Consider the following 25,102-nt stretch of genomic DNA (forward strand, 5'->3'; position numbering starts at 1 on the left):
CCTCCCCCTCTGCTCTGCCCAGGTGAGGCCTCACCTGGAATATTGCATCCAGTTCTGGGCTCCCCAGTTCCAGAGGGACAGGGATCTGCTGGAGAGAGTCCAACAGAAGGCTACAAGGATGATGAAGGGACTGAAGCACTGCCTGATGAGGAAAGGCTGAGAGCCCTGGGGCTGTTTAGTCTGGAGAGGAGAAGACTGAGAAGGGATCTGATCAATGTCTATCAATAGCTGAGGGCTGGGGGTCAGGAAGGAAGGGACAGGGACAGAGGGACAGCCTCTGCTCACTTGTGCCCTGGGATAGGACAAGGGGCAATGGATGGTAACTCCAGCACAGGAGGTTCCACCTCAACATGAGGAAGAACTTCTTCACTGTAAGGGTCCCAGAGCCCTGGAAGAGGCTGCCCAGAGAGGTTGTGGAGTCTTCTTCTCTGAAGCTTTTCCATCCCTGTCTGGATGTGTTCCTGTGTGAGCTGTGCTGGATTCTATGCTCCTGCTCTGGTAGGGGGGGTTGGGCTGCAAGCTCTCCAGAGGTCCCTTCCAACCCCTAGTACGCTGTGATTCTGTGATGCAGGAAGGAGCCAAAGGGGCTGATAATCTGAAGTTCAGTGGGATTTCTTAGCAGATTTTTGTTTGCTGGTTGCAAAGGACACCACAGCTGATTTTGCTGGGGATTTGCAAGATGAGATGAACTGCTAGTTTCATTTCTGAAAACGCTGCAGGCTGTGTGGAGCTGCAAGAGTCAAGCTCTCAGACTTCATTAAGAGAGGCTTTCCCTGTGAAAGTATTTTTGCAAAGCAGAGAGAGTTTCATTGGGAAACAGAATGGAATCCAACAACACTTGCACAGTGCTGTGACTCTTGGCATATCCTCTCACAGCAGATTTCAATGAACAAATCCTGAATGCTCTCACAAAGCTACAATAGCTCCTGCCACCAACTGGGGATTTGTGTCAGATGCAAATTCTGCTCATGCTAAGATACCATTTAGCCATAGCAGCAATCAAGGAAATTAGGAGAACCTAATAGAGAAGGAATAAAGTGGAGGATGCAGCTGCTTGGAGCTCCTGGCAGGCTGCAGGGAAACAGCATCCATTTGCATACTATCTCTCAGCTCTCATCCATTGATGGATTAATTCTTAGACACAGACTCCCTGCAGCTCACCAACTGGGTGCTGCCACGAGTCACGGCTGCAGGGAACTGCACAAAGCCTGCCTGTGCTCCATCAAAGCTTGGTGCACACAGTGGGTTGAGAAAGAGGAGTTTTCAGCTCCCCAGACTGCTCCCAAGGTCTGGCCAGTTTGTAGAAGGCTCCTGCCTCTCTCTGCTTATTCCATACAAAAAAACCCCCAAGGCCAAGCCCAACTTGTAGACCCAGACAGGTGCTTAGTAACTGCCACAATTTCCTTTAGCCTCTCCCCCCATTGCTTCGTGCTCTCTCTCACAAGGAGGAGGCTGGGGAAGCAGGTGTCTCTTGGGGCCTGAGGGCCTCCTGGACATCCTGGACACTACACTTGACAGAAACAAAGGAGCTGGAAGACTTGAACGGCCCTGGGATCTGGAAAAGGACCCCCAGTGTTTATCTGTAGGTCACTGGTATAAAGCTGTGGTACCTCGTTAGTGGTCCAAAGGTGGCCACCCGCTGATTTTGGAGTGAGAGCCTGTTAGTTCCAAAGGAAACTACAGGTCTCACCTGTGCTATTACTGGAGAAATATGTTCCTCACAGACAAAAATGGAAAAAACCAACACACTGCCTGAACCAAGGAGCCCAAGCCACCGGAACCAAGGAGCCCAAGCCACCTGAACCAAGGGCCCCAAGCCACCTGAACCAAGGAGCCCAAGCCACCTGAACCAAGGGCCCCAGGCCACCGGAACCAAGGGCCCTAAGCCACCTGAACCAAGGAGCCCAAGCCACCTGAACCAAGGAGCCCAAGCCACCTGAACCAAGGGCCCCAAGCCACCTGAACCAAGGGCCCCAAGCCACCTGAACCAAGGAGCCCAAGCCACCTGAACCAAGGGCCCCAAGCCACCTGAACCAAGGGCCCCAAGCCACCTGAACCGAGGAGCCCAAGCCACCGGAACCAAGGAGCCCAAGCCACCTGAACCAAGGAGCCCAAGCCACCTGAACCAAGAAGCCCAAGCCACCTGAACCAAGGAGCCCAAGTCACCTGAACCAAGGGCCCCAAGCCACCTGAACCAAGGAGCCCAAGCCACCTGAACCAAGGAGCCCAAGCCACCTGAACCAAGGAGCCCAAGTCACCTGAACCAAGGGCCCCAAGCCACCTGAACCAAGGGCCCCAAGCCACCTGAACCAAGGAGCCCAAGCCACCTGAACCAAGGGCCCCAAGCCACCTGAACCAAGGGCCCCAAGCCACCTGAACCAAGGAGCCCAAGCCACCTGAACCAAGGGCCCCAAGCCACCTGAACCAGGAACCCAAGCCACCAGAACCAGGAACCCAAGCCACCTGAATCAAGGAGCCCAAGCCACCTGAACCAAGGAATCCCCATTTCCAGCTCTTGCCACCTAGTTCATTCAGGTGAACTGGGTGGTCCCATGAGGCCCTCCATGCCCACCTACATGGTGGTAGCTGATGCCTCTCTATTCCATTTACTCTCAAGTGGCTAGTAGCATACAAGCACTCAGCCTCCTGGAAGGCTTGAGGAGCAATGCCGTGGCCCCAAAGACTGGGAAATAAAGCATGGCAAGGACAAGATGGAAGTACTTATTATGGCAGAATCCCTTAGAGGTGGCAAAGATTGTATTTTGAAGGCAAAATGCTGAGAAGGCCTGAGGAAATGATACTGACAAACCACCCTGAAACTGGAGGATTCAAGTAGCCAACCCTGATGTCACTTTTGGTCTGGATTGCTCTTAGCTGCCTTTGAAGGGAGAGTGAACAGTGCTTCAGAACAGTAGTGCCTAAGGCCTTCCTGGTATAAATGCTTGGAATGGAAGCAGAATAACAGAAAGCTCTCTGATGAATTCTGCTGTCCACTTAGAACAGTAAGAGAAACATTCCTGACTGTCCTACAGGCTTGTTGCAGCACAGTAACACCCTTTGAAGAGCTGGGCCCTCTTTCTCATGAACACTTAATGACATAGAATCACAGCATCACAGAATGCCAGGGGCTGGAAAGGACCTCAAAAGCTCACCCAGTCCAACCCCTCTGCCAGAGCAGGAGAACCTAAAGCAGGTCACACAGGAACACAGTCAGGTGGGTTTGGAATATCTCCAGAGAGGGAGACTCCACAACCCCCCTGGGCAGCCTGTGCCAGCCTAGAAAAACCATTACATGGCGATCATTTAGCAGTTGCTGCCCTGTAGTCAGAAACCAGACCTGTTCTCAGCAAAGAGAACCAAAAATCAGCAACAATCTTACTGGAAAGACTGAAAAGTGGATGTGATGGGTTGCTAGGTCTGAACAGAATATTCATCTGGAAATACATCCCATGAGAATCTGCTGTCAAATTCCACTAGGAAGAAGCTGTACATGCTTAACTCAAAGAAAAAGCAGGTCTTGATGAGATCCAGCAAATGGCTCTTGAAGGCAATAACCAAACCAGCAACATGAAACCCTCCCAGGGACAGAGCAAAAGGATAGGCTTTGCTCTTGGAGACAGTGCAGCTTCTACAGCTGGGCTGACCACAGGCAAGTGATGCCAAAGAAAGCAAACTCAGTTGTAGGGATGGAAGTGACACACCTTTCAGTGGGAAGAGCTGCTTACTGCTGTAGGGAGATGAGACAGTGGCAAGTAATGGGTGAAGGAGCATTCTGAATCCAGGCTGGGTTTGGGATACCTTCCCTGGCTCTGGATGCCCTGTGCTCTGACACAGTTGCTGCAGGGGTGGTAGATGCTCACTGGAAGGAAGGCAGAATCTTCTAGAGACAGGCTGGCTGGCATAAGCAATGGGCATTGCAGTGGTTTGTGAGCTATCTCCATTTCCAGCAGAAGGCTTGATTTTATAAGGATTAGAGCAGTTCACAGCAGAATGCTTACTTCCCTGCAATCCCTCAACCAAAACCTCAACCAAAACTAAAGCTTCCAAGACCCTACAAAAGTCAGATGCATGATAAAGAGTTGGGGTTGGTCACTCTGGAGAAGAGAAGGCTCTGAGGAGACCTTGTGGCCTTCTAGCATCTGAAGGTTGCTAAAAGAAAGCTGGGGAGTGACTTCTTAGGGTGTCAGGGAGTGATAGGACTGGGGGGGGGATGAATCCAAGGTGAAGGAGCGGAGATTTAGATTGGATGTTAGGAAGAAGTTCTTCCCCATGAGGGTGGTGAGAGCCTGGCACAGGTTGCCCAGGGAGGTGGTGGAAGCCTCAACCCTGGAGGTGTTTGCAGCCAGGCTGGATGTGGCTGTGAGCAACCTGCTGTGGTGTGAGGTGTCCCTGGCCATGGCAGGGGGTTGGAACTGGATGAGCCTTAAGGTCCCTGACAGTTCTAAGATTCTATGATTCAGCCTTTTAGACCTCAGACAGATGATGACTTGGCAGTGGATATGTCATTTCCTAACACAATAACCAGTTTAGAATAGAATAGAATAGAATAGAATAGAATAGAATAGAATAGAATAGAATAGAATAGAGTAGAATAGAATAGAATAGAATAGAATCAATAAGGTTTGGAAAAGACCTTTCAGATCATCAAGTCCAACCTATCATCCAACACCATCTAATCAACTAAACCATGGCACCAAGTGCCTCATCCAGGCTCTTCCTAAACACCTCCAGGGATGGTGACTCCACCACCTCCCTGGGCAGCACATCCCAATGGCCAATCTCTCTTGCTGGGAAGAACTTCTTCCTAACATCCATCCTAAACCTCCTTGGCACAGCTTGAGACTGTGTCCTCTTGTTCTGTCACTGGTTGCCTGGGAGAAGAGACCAACTCCCACCTGGCTACAACCTCCCTTCAGGGAGTTGTAGACAGCAAGAAGGTCTCCCCTGAGCCTCCTCTTCTCCAGGCTAAGCAACCCCAGCTCCCTCAGCCTCTCCTCACAGGGCTGTGCTCCAGACCCCTCCCCAGCTTTGTTGCCCTTCTCTGGACACCTTCCAGCAACTCAACATCTTTGCTAAACTGAGGGGCCCAGAACTGGACACAGGACTCAAGGTGTGGCCTAACCAGTGCTGAGTCCAGGGCAGAATGACCTCCCTGCTCCTGCTGGCCACACTGTTCCTGATGCAGGCCAGGATGCCGTTGGCCTTCTTGGTCACCTGGGCACACTGCTGGCTCATGCAGGCATAAATGTACCAGAATTGGGGTAGTAAAAAGGGAAAAAACCCACAGGAGTCATTTTGCAGGTTGGAGGAGAGGCACTGATGCATCAGCTACATGGCAAATGCTGATGGAGAGGAGCTTCAAGAGGACAAAAGAAGAACAAATTCATCACAGGAGAAAGAAACACAGAGGAATGCAAATCCCTTGGGAAAAGGAGATTGAGAAATGACCATGGGTGACACTCATGACTTGTGCTGCTCATAGGGGTCAGAGCTCTGCCTGGGATCACATGGGATTGTATGCCTTGGGATCACATGGGATTATCTGCCTTGGGATCACAGGGATTGTATGCCTTGGGATCACATGGGATTATATACCCTGGGATCACATGGGATTGTATACCTAGGGCTCACATGGGAATATATGCCTAGGGCTCACATGGGATTGTATGCCCTGTACTGAATGCAAAACTTGTTTGAGACAGTGCACAGGAGACTGAGCTCTGCTACATAAAAATGGCATTAACGAATGGCAAGGCTTGAGAGTAAAGCAGTGGTGATCAATGAGGGCCAAGCTGACTGTCTGAGGCAGGACAGATGGCTTTGTTTCAGGTTGCTTTGCAAGTAACATCCATAAACACCCAGGAAAGAAAGGTGCTGACAGCACCTGGTAAACAGAATAGATGTGATCTGCAGCTTCTCTGGTAGTCATAATCCCGTGGAGGGAATCCCCAAGACTCCGTTCTCACACAGAGATGTGCATTGGACACAACATATGGATATGGCCTTGGCTTTACTCATGGGAGTAATTCCACTCAGGTGTATTTCCTAGTCTGAGGTGATTGGAACAGCTGTAGAAAATTCCTCTCTCTCAGATTCCTACCCCTGTCCTAGCTAACAAGGGGATAGATGAAATGTTTCCTGAAAGAAAAAGTGACAAGACAAGGGGCAGTGGCTTCAAACCAGAGCAGAGCAGATTGAGATTGGATGTTAGGAACAAGCTCTGCACCACAAGGGTGGTGGAACACGGGCACAGGTTGCCCAGGGTTGAGGGCCCTTCCCTGGAGATATTCAAGGTGAGGCTGGACAGGGCTCTGGGCAAGTTGAGGATGTCCCTGCTGAGGGGGTTGAAGTGGATGACCTTTGGAGGTCCCTTCCAGCTCAGACCATTCTGTGATTCTATGATTGTAAATGTGGTCCATCAGTAAAGCAGCCAAGGAGCTAGAAAGATCTGAAATTCCTGGAGGAATACCCATCCCCATATTAGCAAGCAAACTGACAGATGGCACAGCTTCATATGAATAGGAATTTTAAGTTGCTGTCTTTGAGTTGAAAAGATAAACCCCAGGCAGGTTTGGTAGAGCAGCTGCTCCTTCATGGACTGTTGCTTGGGAGGATTTCCTCTTCGAGAAGCCCAGGAGAATGGTAGCTGTGAGCACAGCAGACAGAACAGCACAGCACAGTGCCTCTCATCCCCTGGAGTCATTTTCTCTGCAAAAAGTGTGAAGCAGTAGCAGCTTGGTGCATGCAGGAACTGGCAAAGAGCTCCCCAGACTGGCTGGAGAATTGACCAAGTTAGAAAAACAAAGCAGCAAAGGGCCTTGGCTCAACACCACTACTTTCAGCTTGCCTGCTTCTGAAGTAACCAGGCTTGAATCAGTTGATGAGCACCAGCCAAGACAAGCACTCCAGCTCATCAGGGGCTTTTACTCCACAGCAGCACATTAATACTCTGTAAGGAGATGCAGGGCATGTAGTGGATGCTTTCTTTATCAGCAGCCCTAATCATCCCAAAGCTCTCTTGACCACTGCTGGCACAGCCTCCTGTCAAGAGCACATCAGACACAGGTGAGATGTCTCAAAGAGCACTCAGATTCATCCTGCAAAAATCCTGGGATAACTGATCCTCTCCTCCAAAGAATGTGCCACACAGCAACATGGGAGCTGTTGGAGGCTGGCTGTGGCCCTGCCTGGCCTGTGGCTGCTGCTCCTCTCTAGAGCCTCCCTGGAGACTGAACAAACCAAAACACTGCTCACAGATGGTGAATAAAAGGGACAGGTACCAAAGGGACTTGATGCTGAAAGTAATCAATGTCAGTATTGATAGCATGCTTAGTTAAGAAAGCCTTTTCCTTCTACCCTCTTCACATACATTCTGTAAGGATTAGGGGATGAGCCCTGACTCAGACTTGCCTTCTCATTCCTATATCTGGCCTTGCAATCAGCTGATCCTTGCTCTTAAAGAATCATGGAATCACAGAAGCATCCAGGTTGGAAAAGCCCCTCAGGATCACCAAATCCAACTCAGAACCCTACTCTAGAAGGTTTACCCCTAAACCATATCCCCAAGCACCACATCCAAGCCAACTTTAAATACATCCAGGCTTGGGGACTCCACCACCTCCCTGGGCAGCACATTCCAAGGCCTGACCACTCTTGATGGCAACAAATTCTTCCTACTGCCCAGTCTAACCCTGCCCTGCTGCAGCTTGAGGCTGTTCCCTCTTGTTCTATCACTAATTACCTGGGAGAAGAGACCAGCACCAAGCTCTCCACAACCTCCTTTCAGGCAGCTGTAGAGAGCCAGGAGGTCTCCCCTCAGCCTCCTCTGTTTCCCACTAACCATCCCCAGCTCCTTCAGTCACTCTCCATCAGATTTCTTCTCCAGGCCCTTCCCAGCTTCCTTGCCCTGCTCTGCCCTGGCTCCAGCACCTCCACATCTCTCTTGGATTGAGGTGCCCAGAACTGGACACAACCCTCGAGGTGTGGCCTCCCCAAGAGAACTGGTTGCAGGGCTGGAGCACCCATGCTCAGACACAAAAATGCTCCTGCCTAATGTCTGTGCCACTGTCTCTGTTTGCTTCTTTCACCTTTACTATCAAGAGTAGCAACTAAGGACATGTTGCCTCCCAGAATGGAAGCAAAGCAGCAAAACCTGGATACAGCAAAAAAATCCCTTCAGTCAGTCAGAAACTGCCACTTTTCCTGTTGCTATGCATATAAAACACAGCTGTCACTGCAGTGCATTCCATTATTTCACAGCATAGTGATCCTCACACCACTGTCTGCAGCAGGAACTCTCTGGAGACATTCAAGAGCTGCCTGGATGTGTTCCTGTGTCACCTGCTCTAGGTGCTCCTGCTCTGGCAGCGGGGTTGGACTGGATGAGCTTTGGAGGTCCCTTCCAGCCCCTAACATTCTGTGGTTCTGTGATATTAGACTTCCCCCAAAGCTTCCCCACATGGGCACATCCCTGTGATGCCTTCTGGAGGAAGATCACAGCAGCTCTGATCACTTCAGAGGTCTGTCCCAGTTCCCTCTGGTAAAGGTAAAAACAAACAGCAGCTTGTTCCACCTTCCACAGATGGAGAGTCCCAGGATCCTCTGGGTCTGCTGCAGACCAGTCACTCCAAGGTGCCTTTAAGGAAACAGCTGTGGAAGGAGCGCTCTGCGGTGACCGCTTCAGTTACAAGGCAGTTCCTGTACTGCTTGTTGCAGTTGGAGGGTAGCTGCAGCATCCACTATTGGATTAAGCACCACGAAGCTGGATGATTAGTGACAGAACAATGGGGAATGGCCTCAAGCTGGGACTGGGTAGGTTTAGACTGGACATTAGGAAAATTTGTTCCCAGCAAGAGTGGTCAGGGATTGGAATGTGCTGCCCAGGGAGGTGGTGGAGTCCCCAAGCCTGGCTGTGCTTCAAGGTAGTTCAGATGTTTAGGGGTGAGCCTTGTAGAGTAGGGTTCTGGGTTAGACTTGGTGATCCTGAGGCTCTTTTCCAACCTGAATGTTTCTGTGATTTGTTGGCAGGGGGAAGAGTGCACAAAACAGAGTGAATTTTGCCAGCTTCACTGTTGCGCCCAGCTCAGCTTTGTCAGATTCTGCTGGGGCTTGTGGCTAAGGCAAGGACACAACACCTGCAGCCAACCAAGCTTCCTGCTGCCTTCTTGTCACTCACAGATCCTACTCTTCAGACAGGAAACGGTGATGTCTGGGCACAAATTCAAAGCCAGACAAAAGAGCTTGAGTTTTATTGCTCAGGAAATGGCAGACAAATCTGCCTTCAGCAGAGATATCTTGCCCCTTCGCACCTGGGAAACACTAACATCACTCAGCATCCAATTTCTTTGTCTGGGCAACTTGGTTAGAGGGGAGAGGATGATGGCTGTGCCCCTGTGATGTTCACCCAGGTGACAAGGAACTTCTTGTGGACTCTTGAAGATGGTTTTTGTGCAGATGTAGTTTGTTTTTATACCTTGAGTGGGATGACACAAGGCCTGGCTAAGTAGAAAGCTGAGGTAACACCTTTCTCTGTGCTGGGAGAATCACATCAGAATGTATTGGAGGCAAGTTTAGCTTCCATCTCAATATGCAAGCTAAAGAGAAGTAGATTGTGCCCCCCCAGTGCTGGCCCACATCAGTTCAAGTGGTCAACTGGGGGAGGTTTCCTTCTTTGGAGAGCAGGTTGAGCCTATACGGCACAAGGAATGAAGGCTGACGGCCAAACCCTTGTACTGAACAGACACAAGGAATGGTGATGGCTCCAAACCTGAGTCAGCCAACCAGTTCTCAACACAATCCAGTGTGAATAGCACAGAACCACACAGAATCACAGAATTAACCAGGTTGGAAGAGACCTCCAAGATCATCAAGTCCAACCGATCACCCAACCCTATCTAATCAACCAGACCATGGCACTGAGTGCCTCATCCAGGCTGCTCTTAAACACCTCCAGGGATGCTGACCCCCAAGGACTGAGACCTCAGGTGACTCCTGCCTTGGGATATGTGTGGGGTACATGGGTAGGACTCCTGAGTGCCTGCTTGGGTGGTGTTGGATGGCAGGGAGTGTCAGGGGACTGTCCTGACCCAGACAAGATTTGGGTGCTTGAGCTTCCAGGGTCAGATGCTGCCACCATGGTAGGTAGGCACCAGGCAGAGCCACACAGCTACTGAACTAACTCCTCACACCTCCTGCAGCCTTGGCCCTCCATCTGTCCATCCATTGGTCCATCTGCACTCACTTGGTGTCCCTGGAGAGTCCCCAGGGCTCCACCAAGGCTGCAGGGCTGATCTAGAGCCTCAACATGGCCCAACAGAAGCCCCAGGCTGAGAGCATGGAGCAGAATACCCTGGAGAACAAGCTGGAGGAACTGAAGTGCAGCCCCGAGGGAGAGAAAGAGGATGAGATGATGAAGTGGAAGAAGACAAGGAAGAGGAGGATGATGAGAATGAGGAGGAGGACGATGAGGCAGATGAGAACAAGAGCAGTGAGGAACTTTGGCAGGTTTAAAACTGCCCTAAAAATCATCAACATCTCCTTCATGCAAGCCCTGAGCTGCTGTGACTCTGGGAAAACACTGAACCCCCTTTCAAAATGGACTGAAATGTTTCAGCTGGGGGCAAGTCTTTTTGCTCTAGTCCTTGTTTTCACAACTTCATTCTTCTTCCTCTTCCCTGCAAATCCTGTGGCTCCATTTGAAGAAGAAATCTTTGTTTTCCTGAAGGTATTTAAAAGAGCAGCTTGGTAGTTGGTACTGCTTCTGGCATGCAGGAGCAGTACTAGGACTGGAAACAGATTCATTCTCTTTGCTAGCTGCTCTTTCAGGATGGGCAGGAGCCAACCTGAGACTGTTTTCTGTCTCTTACTTGGGAAGACTTCTACTATTCTGATCTCAGGGAAAAGGTCTTTCTGTATTCTATATTCTCACTTTTACTGCAGTGCAGTAGCTGGGTATTTAGTTTGGAAACTCTAGACTCATGGAAGCTTGGGCTGAGAGCGAGCTCGTGGGATGGTCTAGTCCATTCCCCTGGCTCAAGGCAGGTCATGCATTCCTAAACTGTTTCTGATGAAAGGGTCAGTATCACAGTCTCACAGTATAACTAAGGCTGGAAGAGACCCCAAGGATCATCGAGTCCAACCTGTCTCAAAAGACCTCATGACTAGACCATGGCACCAAGTGCCACATCCAATCCCCTCTTGAACACCTCCAGGGATGGTGACTCCACCACCTCCCTGGGCAGCACATCCCAATGACGAACGACTCGCTCAGTGAAGAACTTTTTCCTCACCTTGAGTCTAAACCTCCCCTGGCACAGCTTGAGACTGTGTCCCCTTGTTCTGGTGCTGGTTGCCTGGGAGAAGAGACCAACCCCCACCTGGCTACAACCACCTTTCAGGTAGTTGTAGAGGGCAATGAGGTCACCCCTGAGCCTCCTCTTCTCCAGGCTAAGCAACCCCAGCTCTCTCAGCCTCTCCTCACAGGGCTGTGCTCAAGGCCTCTCCCCAGCCTTGTTGCCCTTCTCTGGACACCTTCAAGTGTCTCAATGTCCTTCCTAAACTGAGGGGCCCAGAACTGGACACAGTACTCAAGGTGTGGCCTAACCAATGCAGAGTACAGGGCACAATGACTTCCCTGCTCCTGCTGGCCACACTATTCCTGATGCAGGCCAGGATGCCATTGGCCTTCTTGGCCACCTGGGCACACTGCTGGCTCATGTTTAGGCAGCTGTCAATCAGCACCCCCAGGTCCCTCTCTGTTAGGCAGCTCTCAGCCACTCTGACCCCAGCCTGTAGCTCTGCATGGGGTTGCTGTGGCCAAAGTGCAGCCCCTGGCACTTGGACCTGTTGAATGCCATCCTGTTGGACTCTGCCCATCTGTCCAGTCGGTCGAGGTCCCTCTGCAGAGCCCTTCAGCCCTCTAACTGACCAACATCTGCTCCCAGCTTGGTGTCATCTGCAAACTTGCTGATGACTGACTCAATCCCCTCATCCAGATCATCAATAAAGATGTTAATGAGGATGGGGCCCAGCACTGATCCCTGGGGGACACCACTGGTGCCTGGCTGCCAGCTGGATGTGGCACCATTCACCACCACTCTCTGGGCTCGACCCTTCAGCCAGTTCCTAACTCCTCTGACTCAATCTTAAAGCCTCCAGTTCTGGAGACCCCACAATCTCCTTGGGCAGTCTGTTGCAGTGTTTGGCTAGCTGGAGGAGAGATCTTTACTCTTGGTTGAGTCTATTTAATATTTTGCTCTGCAGTAAGATTTGAAAAGGAGATTTGAACACAGGAAAGTAAGACCCATAAAGCAGAAAGCACTTCCAGGATCATCAAAGTCAATTCCTTACTGCTGGAGGCCACCATGCCAGATAAAGCCTACCCTGTGCATGTGCAGAGCTCAGTATTTGACCTGGCTTAACCTTTTCTCTAAACACTCAAAACAAATCCTGCTGAGAACCAAAAGTTCTCCAAGTTAGGGATCTCCTGTAAAGTAGAACCAAGCAATCAGAGGACGTTATGAAGCCTGGAGATACATTTCTGGGTACCCAGTGTGCAGGTGGCATCTTTACACAGTGACAGAAGAGCTGCTTGCTAGTAGACATGATGAGACACCTCAGTGCTGAAAGGCAGAGACTTCCTGAAACAGATGATGATAAATTTCCCAAGACAGTAAATGAGACCCCAGTAAAAACAAGGAAATCAACTCTTCACCAGGACTGCACAAGGATGCTCCTAACTTCCAAGAGAACTACATCCCAGGTAGGAGAGTGAGGCTTGCTTCAGGAAAAAAGGTGAAGAAACTGTGGCTTGTCTGAGAAGAAACACCAGAAAATGTGGGAGAAGGAGGGAGAGGCTGAGTCAAACCAGAAGTAACAAGAGAAAGGGACTGAACTCAGTAGCTGAGGAACATCATAGGGAGGAACTGGGAGGAGCTCTTAAGTTCAGGCATCCCTTGAATGTTTGATGTGAAGGACAATCATGAGACATGATTGTTCTGAACCTTTACCAATGTCAAATGATGCTTCAGACACTATTGGACAACTCCAGTGTGTCAAGGGTCCCCTTCAAGGTCCAACCTCAAGTGCCAAGGTACCACTGACTACATGAGGGGCCATGAGGTGCCCGTGTTTGGCTCTCTGGACTCCTTTCCTCCCGAATTGAAGCCACAAAGAAGACAGACTTGTGCAATGTCAAATTCAGGGAGGTCAGAGAAGTTGGAAGAGCCTGCAGGTGATAACCACAGCCCACACTGCAGCAGCTATAGCACTTATCCTAGCAGTGTGACAAAGCCCAGTAGGCAGGACAGTACTTGCAGCTAGGACCAGCTTGGGGGGTGCTGAATGTGATCAGTGAAGCCTTAAAGTCCAACCTAAAGCAATTCAAACTACCATTGAGATGGAAGCCTCCCAGGAGAAAACAGAGAAAGAAAGAAAGCAAGAAAGGAAGGAATAAATAAATAAAGGACTAAAATAAATAACTACATGTTTCCCAAAGCTCCTCACTCAAAGTGAGTCATGCTTGATTAACTTCACTTGGGCCAGGAGGCTAATCACAGGATGCTATTTATAATTGATTTAAGACAAGACAGAGAGAGCATCAGGATAACATTCAGAATGGCAAAGGTTCCAGTCTTAACACAGCATCACTATTTCACTTGATGAAAACAGAGAGCTGGGAACCTTCTCTATTAGTAGGTAGGTGTTTGGCTTGGGTTTTGCTTGTTTGTTTGGGGTTTGTTTGGTTTTTGTGTGGTTTGGTTATTTTTGGTTTGGCTTGGTTGGGTTTTTGTGGTGTGGTTTTTTAGGTTGTTGTTATTGGTTTTGCTTGGGTTTGGTTTTGCTTTGCTTTGCTTTGTTTTGGTTTTGTTTTGCTTTTGCTTTGTTTTGTTTTGGTGTTTTTTTGGGGGGGGTTTCTTTTGGTTTGTCTACTCTCCAATGAAAAAGTTATTAAACATCCTGAGACTCCAATCCAGAGAGCAACTGCCCAGCTCAGTTTTTGGTGGGGTAATAGATCAGAAAGTTTCACCTCCTCCTTCTCCTCACAGCTGCCCCACACACATGCACACACACACACACACACACACAGCAGCCAGGTAACTCTACATCTCCAGCACCTACCTTGGGTTTGAAGGCAATCAATTTCAGGACCATTTCAACAGTGAAGAGGCCAGTGAAGAGCATGTTGAGGATATTCATGGCTTCCTTGAACATGCAGCTCTGACCGTAGTGCTGAAAAACAGCAGCCCAGCAGCAGCATGAGGAATGGACACAGCAGCCAGTTAGAGATCCACAGAGCCCTCCTGCTCCCCCTTTCTCTCGAGCTCCTCTACAGAAAGCCCCCAGCACACTCCAGTTGTTTCAATTCAGAGTTCATAGAGTCATATCATAGAACCATAGAAGGGCTTAGGCTGGAAAAGACCTCAGAGATCATCTAATCCCTGCTGTGGGCAGGGACACCTCTCAACTAGCCCAGGTGACTCAAGGCCCCATCCAGCCTGGCCTTGAACATCTCCAGGGAGGAGGTATCCACAGCCTCTCTGGACAATCCATTGCAGAGCCTTGCCACCCTGGTAGTGAAGAATGTCTTCCTAAAATCCAATCGAAACCTATTCTTCAACTTCAGTCCATTTCCCCTTATCCTATGGGTGGGCACTCTTGTAAAAAGTCCCTCTGCAGCCTTCCTGTAGGATGCCTTCAGGCACTGGAAGGCAGTTGTAAGGTCCCCCTGGAGTCTTCTCTTCTCCAGGCTGAACAATCCCAGTTCCCTCAGCCTGTCCTCATAGCAGAGGTGTTCCAGCCCCATCTCTCATCTCCTGTTAAACATAACCATTTCCATACCTTTAGACATTTTTTGCCACCTGGCTCTAGATCTCCTCTATTCTTTACAACATCTTTTGGACTGGGGGCTGCCTCCACTGCATTTCTAACTCCAGCTGAGGGCTCACTGTGAAATCACATCACGGTCCGAGACAGTCTCGGCGGGTGTTTGTCAGCTCACACTTCCCTAGCACAGGGGTTGCTCTTTTGTTGTTGTTTGATTGCTCCTGCACAGTGAACAGGGCTCTCCCTGAGCTGTTCAGAATGACACCAAGCCACTCCCCAGGCAATTACATTTAACTCAGGATTCTGCAAAGCACATGAGCAGCTCCAATCAGAACTTTCCAATATGCATGATCTTGCATTTGTCAGCTCAGAATTCAATTTGCAATCATGCTGCTCCTTCACTTAACTTTATTAAGACCTTATGAAGCTACTCTCTGTCTTCCATTGATTAATTCAAGTAGTATCTTCTGCAAATGTTGCCACCTCATTCTCCATGTCCTTATTTCCAGATCATTATACTTAAGACTGATTGCATTGCCTTATTCTAAGGTCATCTTCCAGTTCATGCTGCAAGATCAGTTCATGTTGATGATCAGAGGGCTGGAGCACCTCTCCTATGAGGACAGGGTGAGAGAATTGGGGTTGTGCAGTCTGGAGAGGAGAAAGCTCCAAGGAGACCTTCTTACGGCCTTCCAGGATCTGAAGGGGGCTACAAGAAAGCTGGGGAGGGACTTTTGAGGGTGTCAGGGAGTGATAGGACTTGGGGGGAATGGATCCAAGCTAGAGGAGGGGAGAGTTAGATTAGATGTTAGGAAGAAGTTCTTCATCATGAGGGTGGTGAGACACTGGAGGCTGTGAGAGACTGGCACAGGTTGCCCAGGGAGGTGGTGGAAGCCTCATCCCTGGAGGTGTTTGCAGCCAGGCTGTGAGCAACCTGCTGTAGTGTGAGGTGTCCCTGCCTATGGCAGGGGGGTTGGGACTGGCTGAGCCTTGAGGTCCCTTCCAACCCTGACAATTCTATGTTCTATGATGCCATTTGTAGTTGCTTAACTTTGATAAGCTTAAACCAGCTAGGATAACTTGTCATTGGCTCAGTGTCCTTTATTAAAGGGAGTTTTAGTGGAAACAACTCAGCTGCAGCTGAAACACAGGCCAGGGAAAAGAAAAAAACATTGTTGAGGCATTTTCAAAATGTCCTGTAACATTTTCCTTGAAAGACCCTCTGGTAACTGCAGGACTCTGCTTGAGAACTTGGAGTTTACTGGAATGTGGATTTTGTCCATGATGATGGTTGACCTAAGCCTGGCCACAGCATAAGCCTTGACAAAATGCTGCTTTTCTCTAGATGTACACAGACTTCCTATGATCTTCAGAGATGCTGACCTGCCTCTGGGCTCACAAAGGTCTCACAGCCTCTAGCTCTACCTGCCCTGGGTGTGCACTACTGTCACAGCGACTGAGCATGCTTCAAAGCTTCACAGAGGCCATGCTAGAGCCTCTCTCTTGCTTCATGACAGCAGGGCAGTAGATGCTTCAGCTGAGAGTAGAGCACTTGTGCTCATGCTGCTTCACTCCTTTGTTGGACAGCAGAGGAAGCCTTCTCAATGGGGACAGGAAGAGCTGAACCAGCTGAATGAAAAGTAGGGAGGTCAATAAATCTGGTGAGATTGGAATGGAGACAGTGAGAGGAGATAAGGTAAAAACTGACCATGACTAGAGACATAGGCTGTTAGTGAGTGGTAGGAACCTGAGGCTGGTTTTGAGGGAGGCTGGGGGTAGAGCAGACTGAGACTGATACAGTGGAAAACACAGTGGTGGGATGCTGAAGGCAAAAGGGAAGATGGTGTAGGAGTGCACAGGGAGTTGGACTTGCAGTAAAGGGCAAAGTAGAGGAGGGTGAGGAAGAAGAATGGGTTTAGGGAGAAGAGTGGCAGGAAAGCTTGCTATTAGGCAGGCAGAGTGGAGAAGGGGATGGGACTCAAGTGGCCAAGAAAACCAGGAGTGCAGGGATAAGCTTAGTAGATGGAGTTTGGGACTGACTGGAAAAGAAAGGGGGGGTGAGGGAGGCCTTGTGCAGAGACAGGCTGGAAGGAGCAAGCCAGGAGCACACAGACCTAGGGAAATGCACAGAACATTTTGTGTCTATGAAGGTTCATTTCCTGTCTGAAAGGAAGGTAGGACTTAAAAATTGGTTACTTAGTAAAGGCTTTGACTCCTTCCCCTTTAATGCTTTCCCACCAGCACAGGTAATCTACCACCTCTGTCTTTTTTGTCTGTCATGGGTGCAGCTGCAAATGTTTCTTTGGTGGGTTCACATTAGGTGTTTGGAAAAATCTCTGCACAGTAAAGAACATAAATGCACAGGCAGTAAGGCAATGAGTAATGCAGCAAGTTAGGCAAAGGCCTAGCATTAAATGTTTTACACAATACAGAATTAACCAGGTTGGGAAGGAACTTTGAGATCACTGAGTCCAGCCTAGCACCCAACACCTCCTGACAACTAAACCATGGCTCCAAGGGCCTCATCCAATCCCCTCTTGAACACCTCCAGGGATGGGGACTCCACCACCTCCCTGGGCAGCACATCCCAAGGGCCAATTCCTCTCTCTGTGAAGAACTTTCTCCTCACCTCCAGCCTAAACCTCCCCTGGCACAGCTTGAAACTGTGTCCTCTTGTTCTAGTGCTGGTTGCCTGGGAGAAGAGATCAACCCCCACCTGGCTACAACCTCCCTTCAGGGAGTTGTACAGAGCAATAAGGTCTCCCCTGAGCCTCCTCTTCTCCAGGCTAAGCAACCCCAGCTCCCTCAGCCTCTCCTCACAGGGCTGTGCTCCAGACCCCTCCCCAGCTTTGTTGCCCTTCTCTGGACGCCTTCCAGCAGCTCAACTGTGAGGTGAGTCTTGGTCTCTCCTCCCTAGTGTCAATTAACAGAACAAGAGGAACTGGCCTCAAATTGTGCCAGGAGAGGTTTAGATTGGACATGAGGAAAAATTTCCTTGCTGAAAGGGTGGTCAGACATTGAAACAGGCTGCCTAGGGAGGTGGTGGGGTCACCATCCCTAGAGGTGTTAAAAGAACTCAGAGCCATGGCACTCCTGGCCATGGTGGGGTTAAGTGGGCTGTTGGACTCGATGCTCTTAGAGGTCTTTTCCAACTGAAACAATTCTCTGCTTCATCACCTGTGAGGTTTCTCTGCTTGCTTACTCACTTGCATGGCCAGGCAGATGGTGTTCAGCAGGATCAGCACGAACATCAGGTATTCAAAGTAGGTGGAGTTGACCACATACCAGACCTTGTACTGGTACTGGTTTTTAGGGATGTATCTCCGCAGGGGCCGGGCTTTCAGGGCATACTCTACACACTGGCGCTGGGAAAGAGGCAGTGGAGATGTAAGAATCATCCCCAAACCGCTGGACTGCTCAGTCAGCTACCTCCAAGTACAATCAAAATGCTTTGCAAGTTCTCTGCTGAAACGAAAATGCTTGGAAGGAAGAACTTCTGCTGGGTTGTCAGCTGAACATGCACCCCCCACCCTTGGAAGAGTTCCATAAGCATTTCTTTGGCCAGGCAATGCTGCCATGCCCACCTAACCCCAGTGAGCCAAATGCCACAGCACAAATGTTTAAGCAAACCTTATCCCCTGAGCAAATCTTACAGAAAGATTTGTTGTTTGGGTGTTTTGGACCTGCCTCCTGGAAGGTGCCAGGGAAGCCAGTTTGCTGCTTTATTCTGCTGGCAATCTTTCCAGTGTCCCTCTCTGGGTGGATTTCTCTCTGGAATGTTTATCCTCAATGCATTTTTCAGCTTCAGTGGCAGGAAGGAGCAGTAACTCACCTGGTTTTTGTCCAGCTCACAGTTTTTGTACTCTTGCTCTCCTTGTTCCTGAAATGTGACGATGACGAAACCAACGAAGATGTTCATCATGAAGAAAGCAATGATGATGATGTAGATAATAAAGAAGATGGAGATCTCAACCCTGTGATTATAGATGGGTCCTACATCCTCCATGTGGGAATCAATGGACCTATACAGCAACCTGAAAGCAAACAGGAGCTCAATGCAGAGAAAGTCTGCAACTGCCCCGAGGCCTCCTAGGTGATGCTATCAAGTTTAATGTTCTGATTCTCTTCCAGGTGTACAGACTTGCACTGCTCTGAGCATAAACTCTGGCAAAAGAGAAGACCTGGTTCTGAACTGACTTTACACATTTGGATCTGTTCAGGGGTGAAAAGCTTTCACAGGTGAACAACTCACACTTGTTTCAAAAGCATGCCCTTTAGCTAAGAGAACCCAGGAGAGTCCGTGTTGCTGGGGCTTGAGCTTGGTGAGAGAAGGGAGTCTCAGCACTTTTAACACCTGTTAACTGCTGCTGGCATCACCCAGTGAAACAGGTCAGGGTCAGCCTCTCTCTACCCTGCATGCACATGTTATTCTGTCAGGCTGGAGCTGTGGGGGTCCTCAGTGCCCATGGCACAGGCAGCACAGCCTGCTCAGACATCCCCTGTGTGCCCATACTGCTGGGTTTCAGATTGCCCTGCTGGCTCCATCAGGAAACTTGCAACACCCAGCGATGCTGCTAAGTGCCTGGCAGGCATCCCACAGCCACTTACATCCACGAGACTTGTATCAAACATTGCTAGCACTGCTACTGCTGGCAATCACTTTGGCAGAGCCAGAGACACTGGTTTCACACACAGGGACAGCAACACCTGCAGGTCCTGAGGAACTTCAAAAGAGCACAATGCTACAGTGACTTCTGCTGCTATTGCTGCACTGAAGGCTTGAGGCTCATTGAAACACTTAGAATGGGCCCAAGGCTTTGCACTGGAATCGTCTCTTTTGAAATGAATGAGGACAGTGTTAGTGTTGCACCGGTCCCAGAAGGACTCACTCTGGCCAGCCCTCAAAGGTTGAGACAGTGAAGAGGGCCATCATGGCAGTCAGGACGTTGTCAAAGTCAAACTTGCTGTTCTCCCAGCTTCGAGGCTGTATCATGGGCTGGTTCACCTCGCCGTCCTTGTACGTGATGTAGTAGCCTCTGTGGGTGGAGAGCAGAGAGACAGCAGGGCAGAGCTACACCTCCAGTACACTGCGAGGGGGTGGCCAGGGAGCAGGCTGCCTGGCAAAGGGCAGACCCACCTGCATTCTGCTTCTGTCTGCTTGGAGCTATCAGTGCAGCTGTACAACTTGCCCTTGAAAGAGAAGAAAGAGGAATGAAGTTTCCTTTCCTGACACCGCGAGGGTCAGAGCAGGTCACGTAGCAGGGGGGCTGTGCATGGATACTACTCGCAAGCAACTGTGAGTAGGTTTATGTGCTCTTTGCAGCTAGGTGCAACCACACTGGGCTGAGAGTTGCCTGCATCTGGCTAGTTCAGAGCACAGGCTCTCGTCTGCTGGCACGAGTACTTTGATGTGTATGTCCTGAGGTGTGTGACCACCGAGTGCGGCAGAACACCGGAAGATGGTGAAGGGCAAAGCAATAAAAGCAGACACGGAGAAGTGAATGAGTAGCCCTCTGTGATTCTCTGGAATGGCCCTCCCTTTACAAGATGGAGGGCAGGCAGCCTGAGGGTACCAGTGCCTTATAGAATTGTTAGGTCTGGAAGGGACCTCAAGGATCAGCCAGTTCCAACCCCCCTGCCATGGCCAGGGACACCTCACACTACAGCAGGTTGCTCACAGCCACATCCAGCCTGGCTGCAAACACCTCCAGGGATGAGGCTTCCACCACCTCCCTGGGCAACCTGTGCCAGGCTCTCACCACCCTTGTGGTGAAGCATTTCCTCCAAACATCCAGTCTGAACCTACCCATTCCATATCACTGGGGGCTGCTTGGGAGCAGACAGAGGAAAGATGGACTCTCAGATAACCATCAGGATGGTTGGGTGCTGAGTGCTTTTGCAAATTGGATGGCTTACAACACCCTTCCCCTCTCTGGCACTAAAGTCACTCCACAAGCTGTTAAGGGAGGAAGCAGCTTACTGACATGGCTGATGATTTCTTGTGGTTACAGATGAAGGGCAGGGCTGGCAGCAGGAGCCCAGGGAGCTCTGTGCCCATCTGTGGTGTCTTTGACACAGAAGACTTCACCTCCCCAGGTTCCTGAGGCTTCTTCATGCAGTTTTCATTTCCACCCTGTAACACAGCTCAGTGCAGTGGCTGAGTGGATGGGCCTGAGGGTTTTACCTTGAACAACTGGACTCCAATGCAGGCAAACATGAACTGCAGCAGCGTGGTGACTATCACAATGTTGCCGATGGTTCGGATGGCCACAAACACACACTGGACCACGTGCTGCAAGGGCAAGACAGGAACAAAAGTAACTTGCAGGACTTTCCTCATCTGCTCTGGCTAAGGGAGAAGAACTTTAATTAACTGTTGCCCAGGAAGTAATGCTCAGGAAATGGGAGAAAAGATGAACTTGTTCTGTTCCTTACTGTACACTTAGAAACAGGCAAAAAGGGAGAGGAATCAGAGAATCATAGAATCAACCAGGCTGGAAAAGACCTCAGAGATCATCAAGTCCAACCTGTCACCCAACACCTCCTGACAACTAGACCATGGCTCCAGGTGCCTCATCCAATCTTTTTTGAACACCTCCAGGGATGGTGACTCCACCACCTCCCTGGGCAGCACATCCCAAGTGCCAATTACTCTTTCTATGAAGAACTTCTTCCTACCATCCAGCCTAAACTTCCCCTGGCACAGCTTGAGACTGTATCCTCTTGTTCTGGTGCTGCTTGCCTGGGAGAAGAGACCAACCCACACCTGGCTACAACCTCCCCTCAGAGAGTTGTAGAGAGCAAGAAGGTCTGCCCTGAGCCTCCTCTTCTCCAGGCTAAGCAACCCCAGCTCCCTCAGCCTCTCCTCACAGGGCTGTGCTCCAGACCCCTCCCCAGCTTTGTTGCCCTTCTCTGGACACCTTCCAGCATCTCAACATCTTTTCTAAACCGCGGAGCCCAGAACTGGACACAGGACTCAAGGTGTGGCCTAACCAGTGCTGAACACAGGGCAGAATGACCTCCCTGCTCCTGCTGGCCACACTGTTCCTGATGCAGGCCAGGATGCCACAACATCCAGAGGTCGCTTTCAACTTCAACCATTCTGTGCTTCTGCTGAAATAATCCTTAGACTAGACTAGACTAGAATAATCCAGGTTGGAAGAGACCTTCAAGATCATTGTGTCCAACCTATCATCCAGCACCACCTAATCAACTAAAACTTGAAACATTGCACAGGTCCTTGTAGCCTGAAAGAATTGAAATGTGTAGTTCTGAAGCTGGGACTTTCCTGGTTTTTAGCTATACCATACAGTTACAAACATGAGACTCATCTAACCTTTAGTCCTTTGGCTCTGTTGATGGCCCTCAGTGGTCTAAGGACTCGCAGGACACGCAGGATCTTCACCACATTGATGGCACTGGACCTGGAAGAAAGCATTGGAAAGTCCAAGAGATACAATACAGGGTGTGTGTTGCAAGCTCATATGGATTTCACCTTAACATTCTTTGAAATCCCACACGGCCTTAGACTGCTTACAGGCTCACAGGAGGTTAGGGGTTGGAAGGCACCTCTGGAGAGCTTCCAGTCCAACCCCCCTGCCAGAGCAGGACCACAGAATGCAGCACAGGTCACACAGGAACACATCCAGACAGGGATGGAAAGGCTCCAGAGGAGACTCCACAACCTCTCTGGGCAGCCTGCTCCAGGGCTCTGCCACCCTCACTGTCAAGAAGTTCCTCCTCATGTTGAGGTGGAACCTCCTGTGCTGGAGTTTCCATCCCTTGCCCCTTGTCCTATCCTAGGGCACAAGTGAGCAGAGGCTGTCCCTGTCCCTTCCCTCCTGACACCCAGCCCTCAGTTGTTTATTAAATCCCCTCTCAGTCTACTCTTCTCCAGACTAAAGTGCTTAGGACATCAGAAAGCCACTTCTTTGCTACAACACTTGAGGGGTAAGGAAACTGCTCTCTCATGTTCTCTTCACAATGTCTTGCTTCCCGATCTGGGCAGGCTCAGCATACAGGCTCCTGGATTTCACCATCTCTGCCATACTTAATGAAGGGAATGGAACATGGGCAGGGTAATTATTAGATGTTTTTTTTAAGCAGGGCAAGCTGCCAAATCCTGTGTAGCTGTCTGTGACATGGAACCTGTGCCAAGACACAGCTGTCACCAGGCATTTTCAGATAAGGCTCCGAGAGAAGCACTCCACCGAAAGATTGACAGGAGAGTGGAAACTCCAGGTGACTCCAGCATTAAAAGCTATACTGTCCACCTGAACTTTGGGCCTGCAATGTGTTTGGCTTCTGAGCCCACAAATCTGTGTGCAGGAACTTAGTGGAAACTCCCACTGAACCGGTGAGAAGCGGAGAAAATGGAGGATGAGGACACTGCTTAGGTCAGCTCATGTACTTGGAGGGCTGAACACAGCTATCTGCTTCAGCACAGCCCTCTGCATTTTCCAAGACTAAATCCCTGCCTGAGAATCTGCTCCAGCCTGTAGATGACACCAGGCCCTCCACTCATTTTGGAGACAGCGTTTTTGTTAACCTAGGAAGAGCCTGGTTAGGTCTGTAAGGAAGAAGCAGCAGGTCAAAATGAGCATTGTGCCACCAAAAGCTTGACTGAAAGCTCAATGGACCTGAGAAATCCTTCTGCTTGGCTTAGCTCTGGACCATAACATACGTGTGCTGCTACCCTCTGATGGTAACAAGGGAGAGCTTATTTGTTAGCAGCTGTTGCACTACTTGGGAAACTTCCTATCTGGCACACAGGGTTCCACACAATCTATGCACTGATTAAACAAATCAATCAGATCAATCAACCCAAAGTGGCACAACAGCAGCAGGATCAGCTGTCACTGGCAATAGTACTCTGCAGATTTTCACGCAGCTCTAAAAGTGCTCAATGGCCTACCCTTGATCAAGCCCCACAGTCACAGAGTGCCAGAATTGCCAGGGCTGGAAGGGACCTCAAGGATCATCCAATTCCAACCACCCTGCCATGGGCAGGGACACCTCACACTACAGCAGGTTGCTCACAGCCACATCCAGCCTGGCTGCAAAGACTTCCAGGGATGAGGCTTCCACCACCTCCCCGGGCAGCCTGTGCCAGTCTCTCACCACCCTCATGGGGAACAACTTCTTCCTAATGTCTAATCTAAATCCATTTCTAGTTTTGCTCCATTCCCCCTAGTCCTGACACCCTAAATAGTCCCTCACCACTACCTGACATCCTAAAAAGTCCTAAAGCTCTTAGGAAGCAGGAAAGCTTTAGCACCACATTTCCCAAGCAGGTAGTGAGAGCTCTAGGAGGAGGCAGTAAGTCACTGACCTGTCCTGAATGGATACAGCGAATCAAAGAGCTTAGAATAAAGCTAAGTGCTCACAATTACCAATTTCTTGTTCTCATTTGCCCTTCCTGGAAGGTGTCCCCTTCCAGATCACTAGTGCAGCATTTCCTAGTTATTACCTCCCCTCTTGAAGATGAATTTTAATGATCTTGCATCTTAATGATCTTGAGAAAGATACCTTCAGGCTCCTAAGAAAAACTGTAGCCAGGTAAGACAATGAGCCTGAGGTATTAGCTCCCTAGCTGGCCCCAGAACCCCAAAAGAAACAGCCAGAAGCAAACAGCTCTCACTCACTGGATGCCAAAGGAGATGAGGGAAACGCTGACCACCAGCAGGTCCAGGATGTTGAAATAGTTTCTGCAGAAGGAGCCCTTGTGGAGGAAAGCTCCGTACGCCGTCATCTGCAGCAGGGCACAGACACACACACACTCTGCCATTAGCATCTGCTCAGGAGCCAAACCCCCCTGGTCGTGCTCAGAGTGCAGCAGCAGGGAAGGGCAGCGCTTCTAACACAGCAGACAACTCACCCCAGACCCCCCAAGGAGAAGCTGAGTCCCCATTGAAAGAAAAGAGAGCGCAGAAGACAGGTAACTATGACAGACCTAACTGGGGAGGGTCAGTGAGGGAAGTGCACACTTGGAGTGCATAGAGAACAGAACGTTGAGAATCAGCAAAGCAGCAGAGGAGGACTCTGCAAAAACTCCTCTTGGAAATCATTCCCTTTTCCTTCAATGGCAGAGGACACTTGTGAGTATGATGCCTGGTTATATAAAGGCCTCTTTAGCCAAATGGAATCAAAAAGGGCTTTTTGTTTTGGTAGTGCTTTTCAGTGTTTAGACCAGCTGCAGTGGATGGGTGAGCTCTCTTCCCTCCCTGAATCAAAACCAGAATCCCTCAAGGATTTGATGCCTTGGAGCTGAACTGAAGCA

The 25,102-nt window shown here is 49.9% G+C and overlaps 1 protein-coding gene across 1 annotated transcript in view; it reads right to left on the bottom strand.

The window, feature by feature from the left end:
• CACNA1C (calcium voltage-gated channel subunit alpha1 C) overlaps positions 1-25,102 on the bottom strand; it is a 669,515-nt gene that overhangs the window by 78,837 nt on the left and 565,576 nt on the right. The window contains exons 23-30 of the mRNA XM_054168007.1: positions 24,468-24,574; positions 22,160-22,247; positions 21,008-21,115; positions 19,961-20,013; positions 19,713-19,859; positions 18,656-18,857; positions 18,030-18,188; positions 14,119-14,229 (exon numbers count right to left, since the gene is read on the bottom strand). Coding sequence (XP_054023982.1) covers positions 14,119-14,229; positions 18,030-18,188; positions 18,656-18,857; positions 19,713-19,859; positions 19,961-20,013; positions 21,008-21,115; positions 22,160-22,247; positions 24,468-24,574 — 975 coding nt within the window. The remainder of the gene's footprint in view (positions 1-14,118; positions 14,230-18,029; positions 18,189-18,655; positions 18,858-19,712; positions 19,860-19,960; positions 20,014-21,007; positions 21,116-22,159; positions 22,248-24,467; positions 24,575-25,102) is intronic.

This window comes from Dryobates pubescens, chromosome 15 (assembly GCF_014839835.1).
Source record: "Dryobates pubescens isolate bDryPub1 chromosome 15, bDryPub1.pri, whole genome shotgun sequence".
NCBI classification, from domain to species: Eukaryota; Metazoa; Chordata; class Aves; order Piciformes; family Picidae; genus Dryobates; species Dryobates pubescens.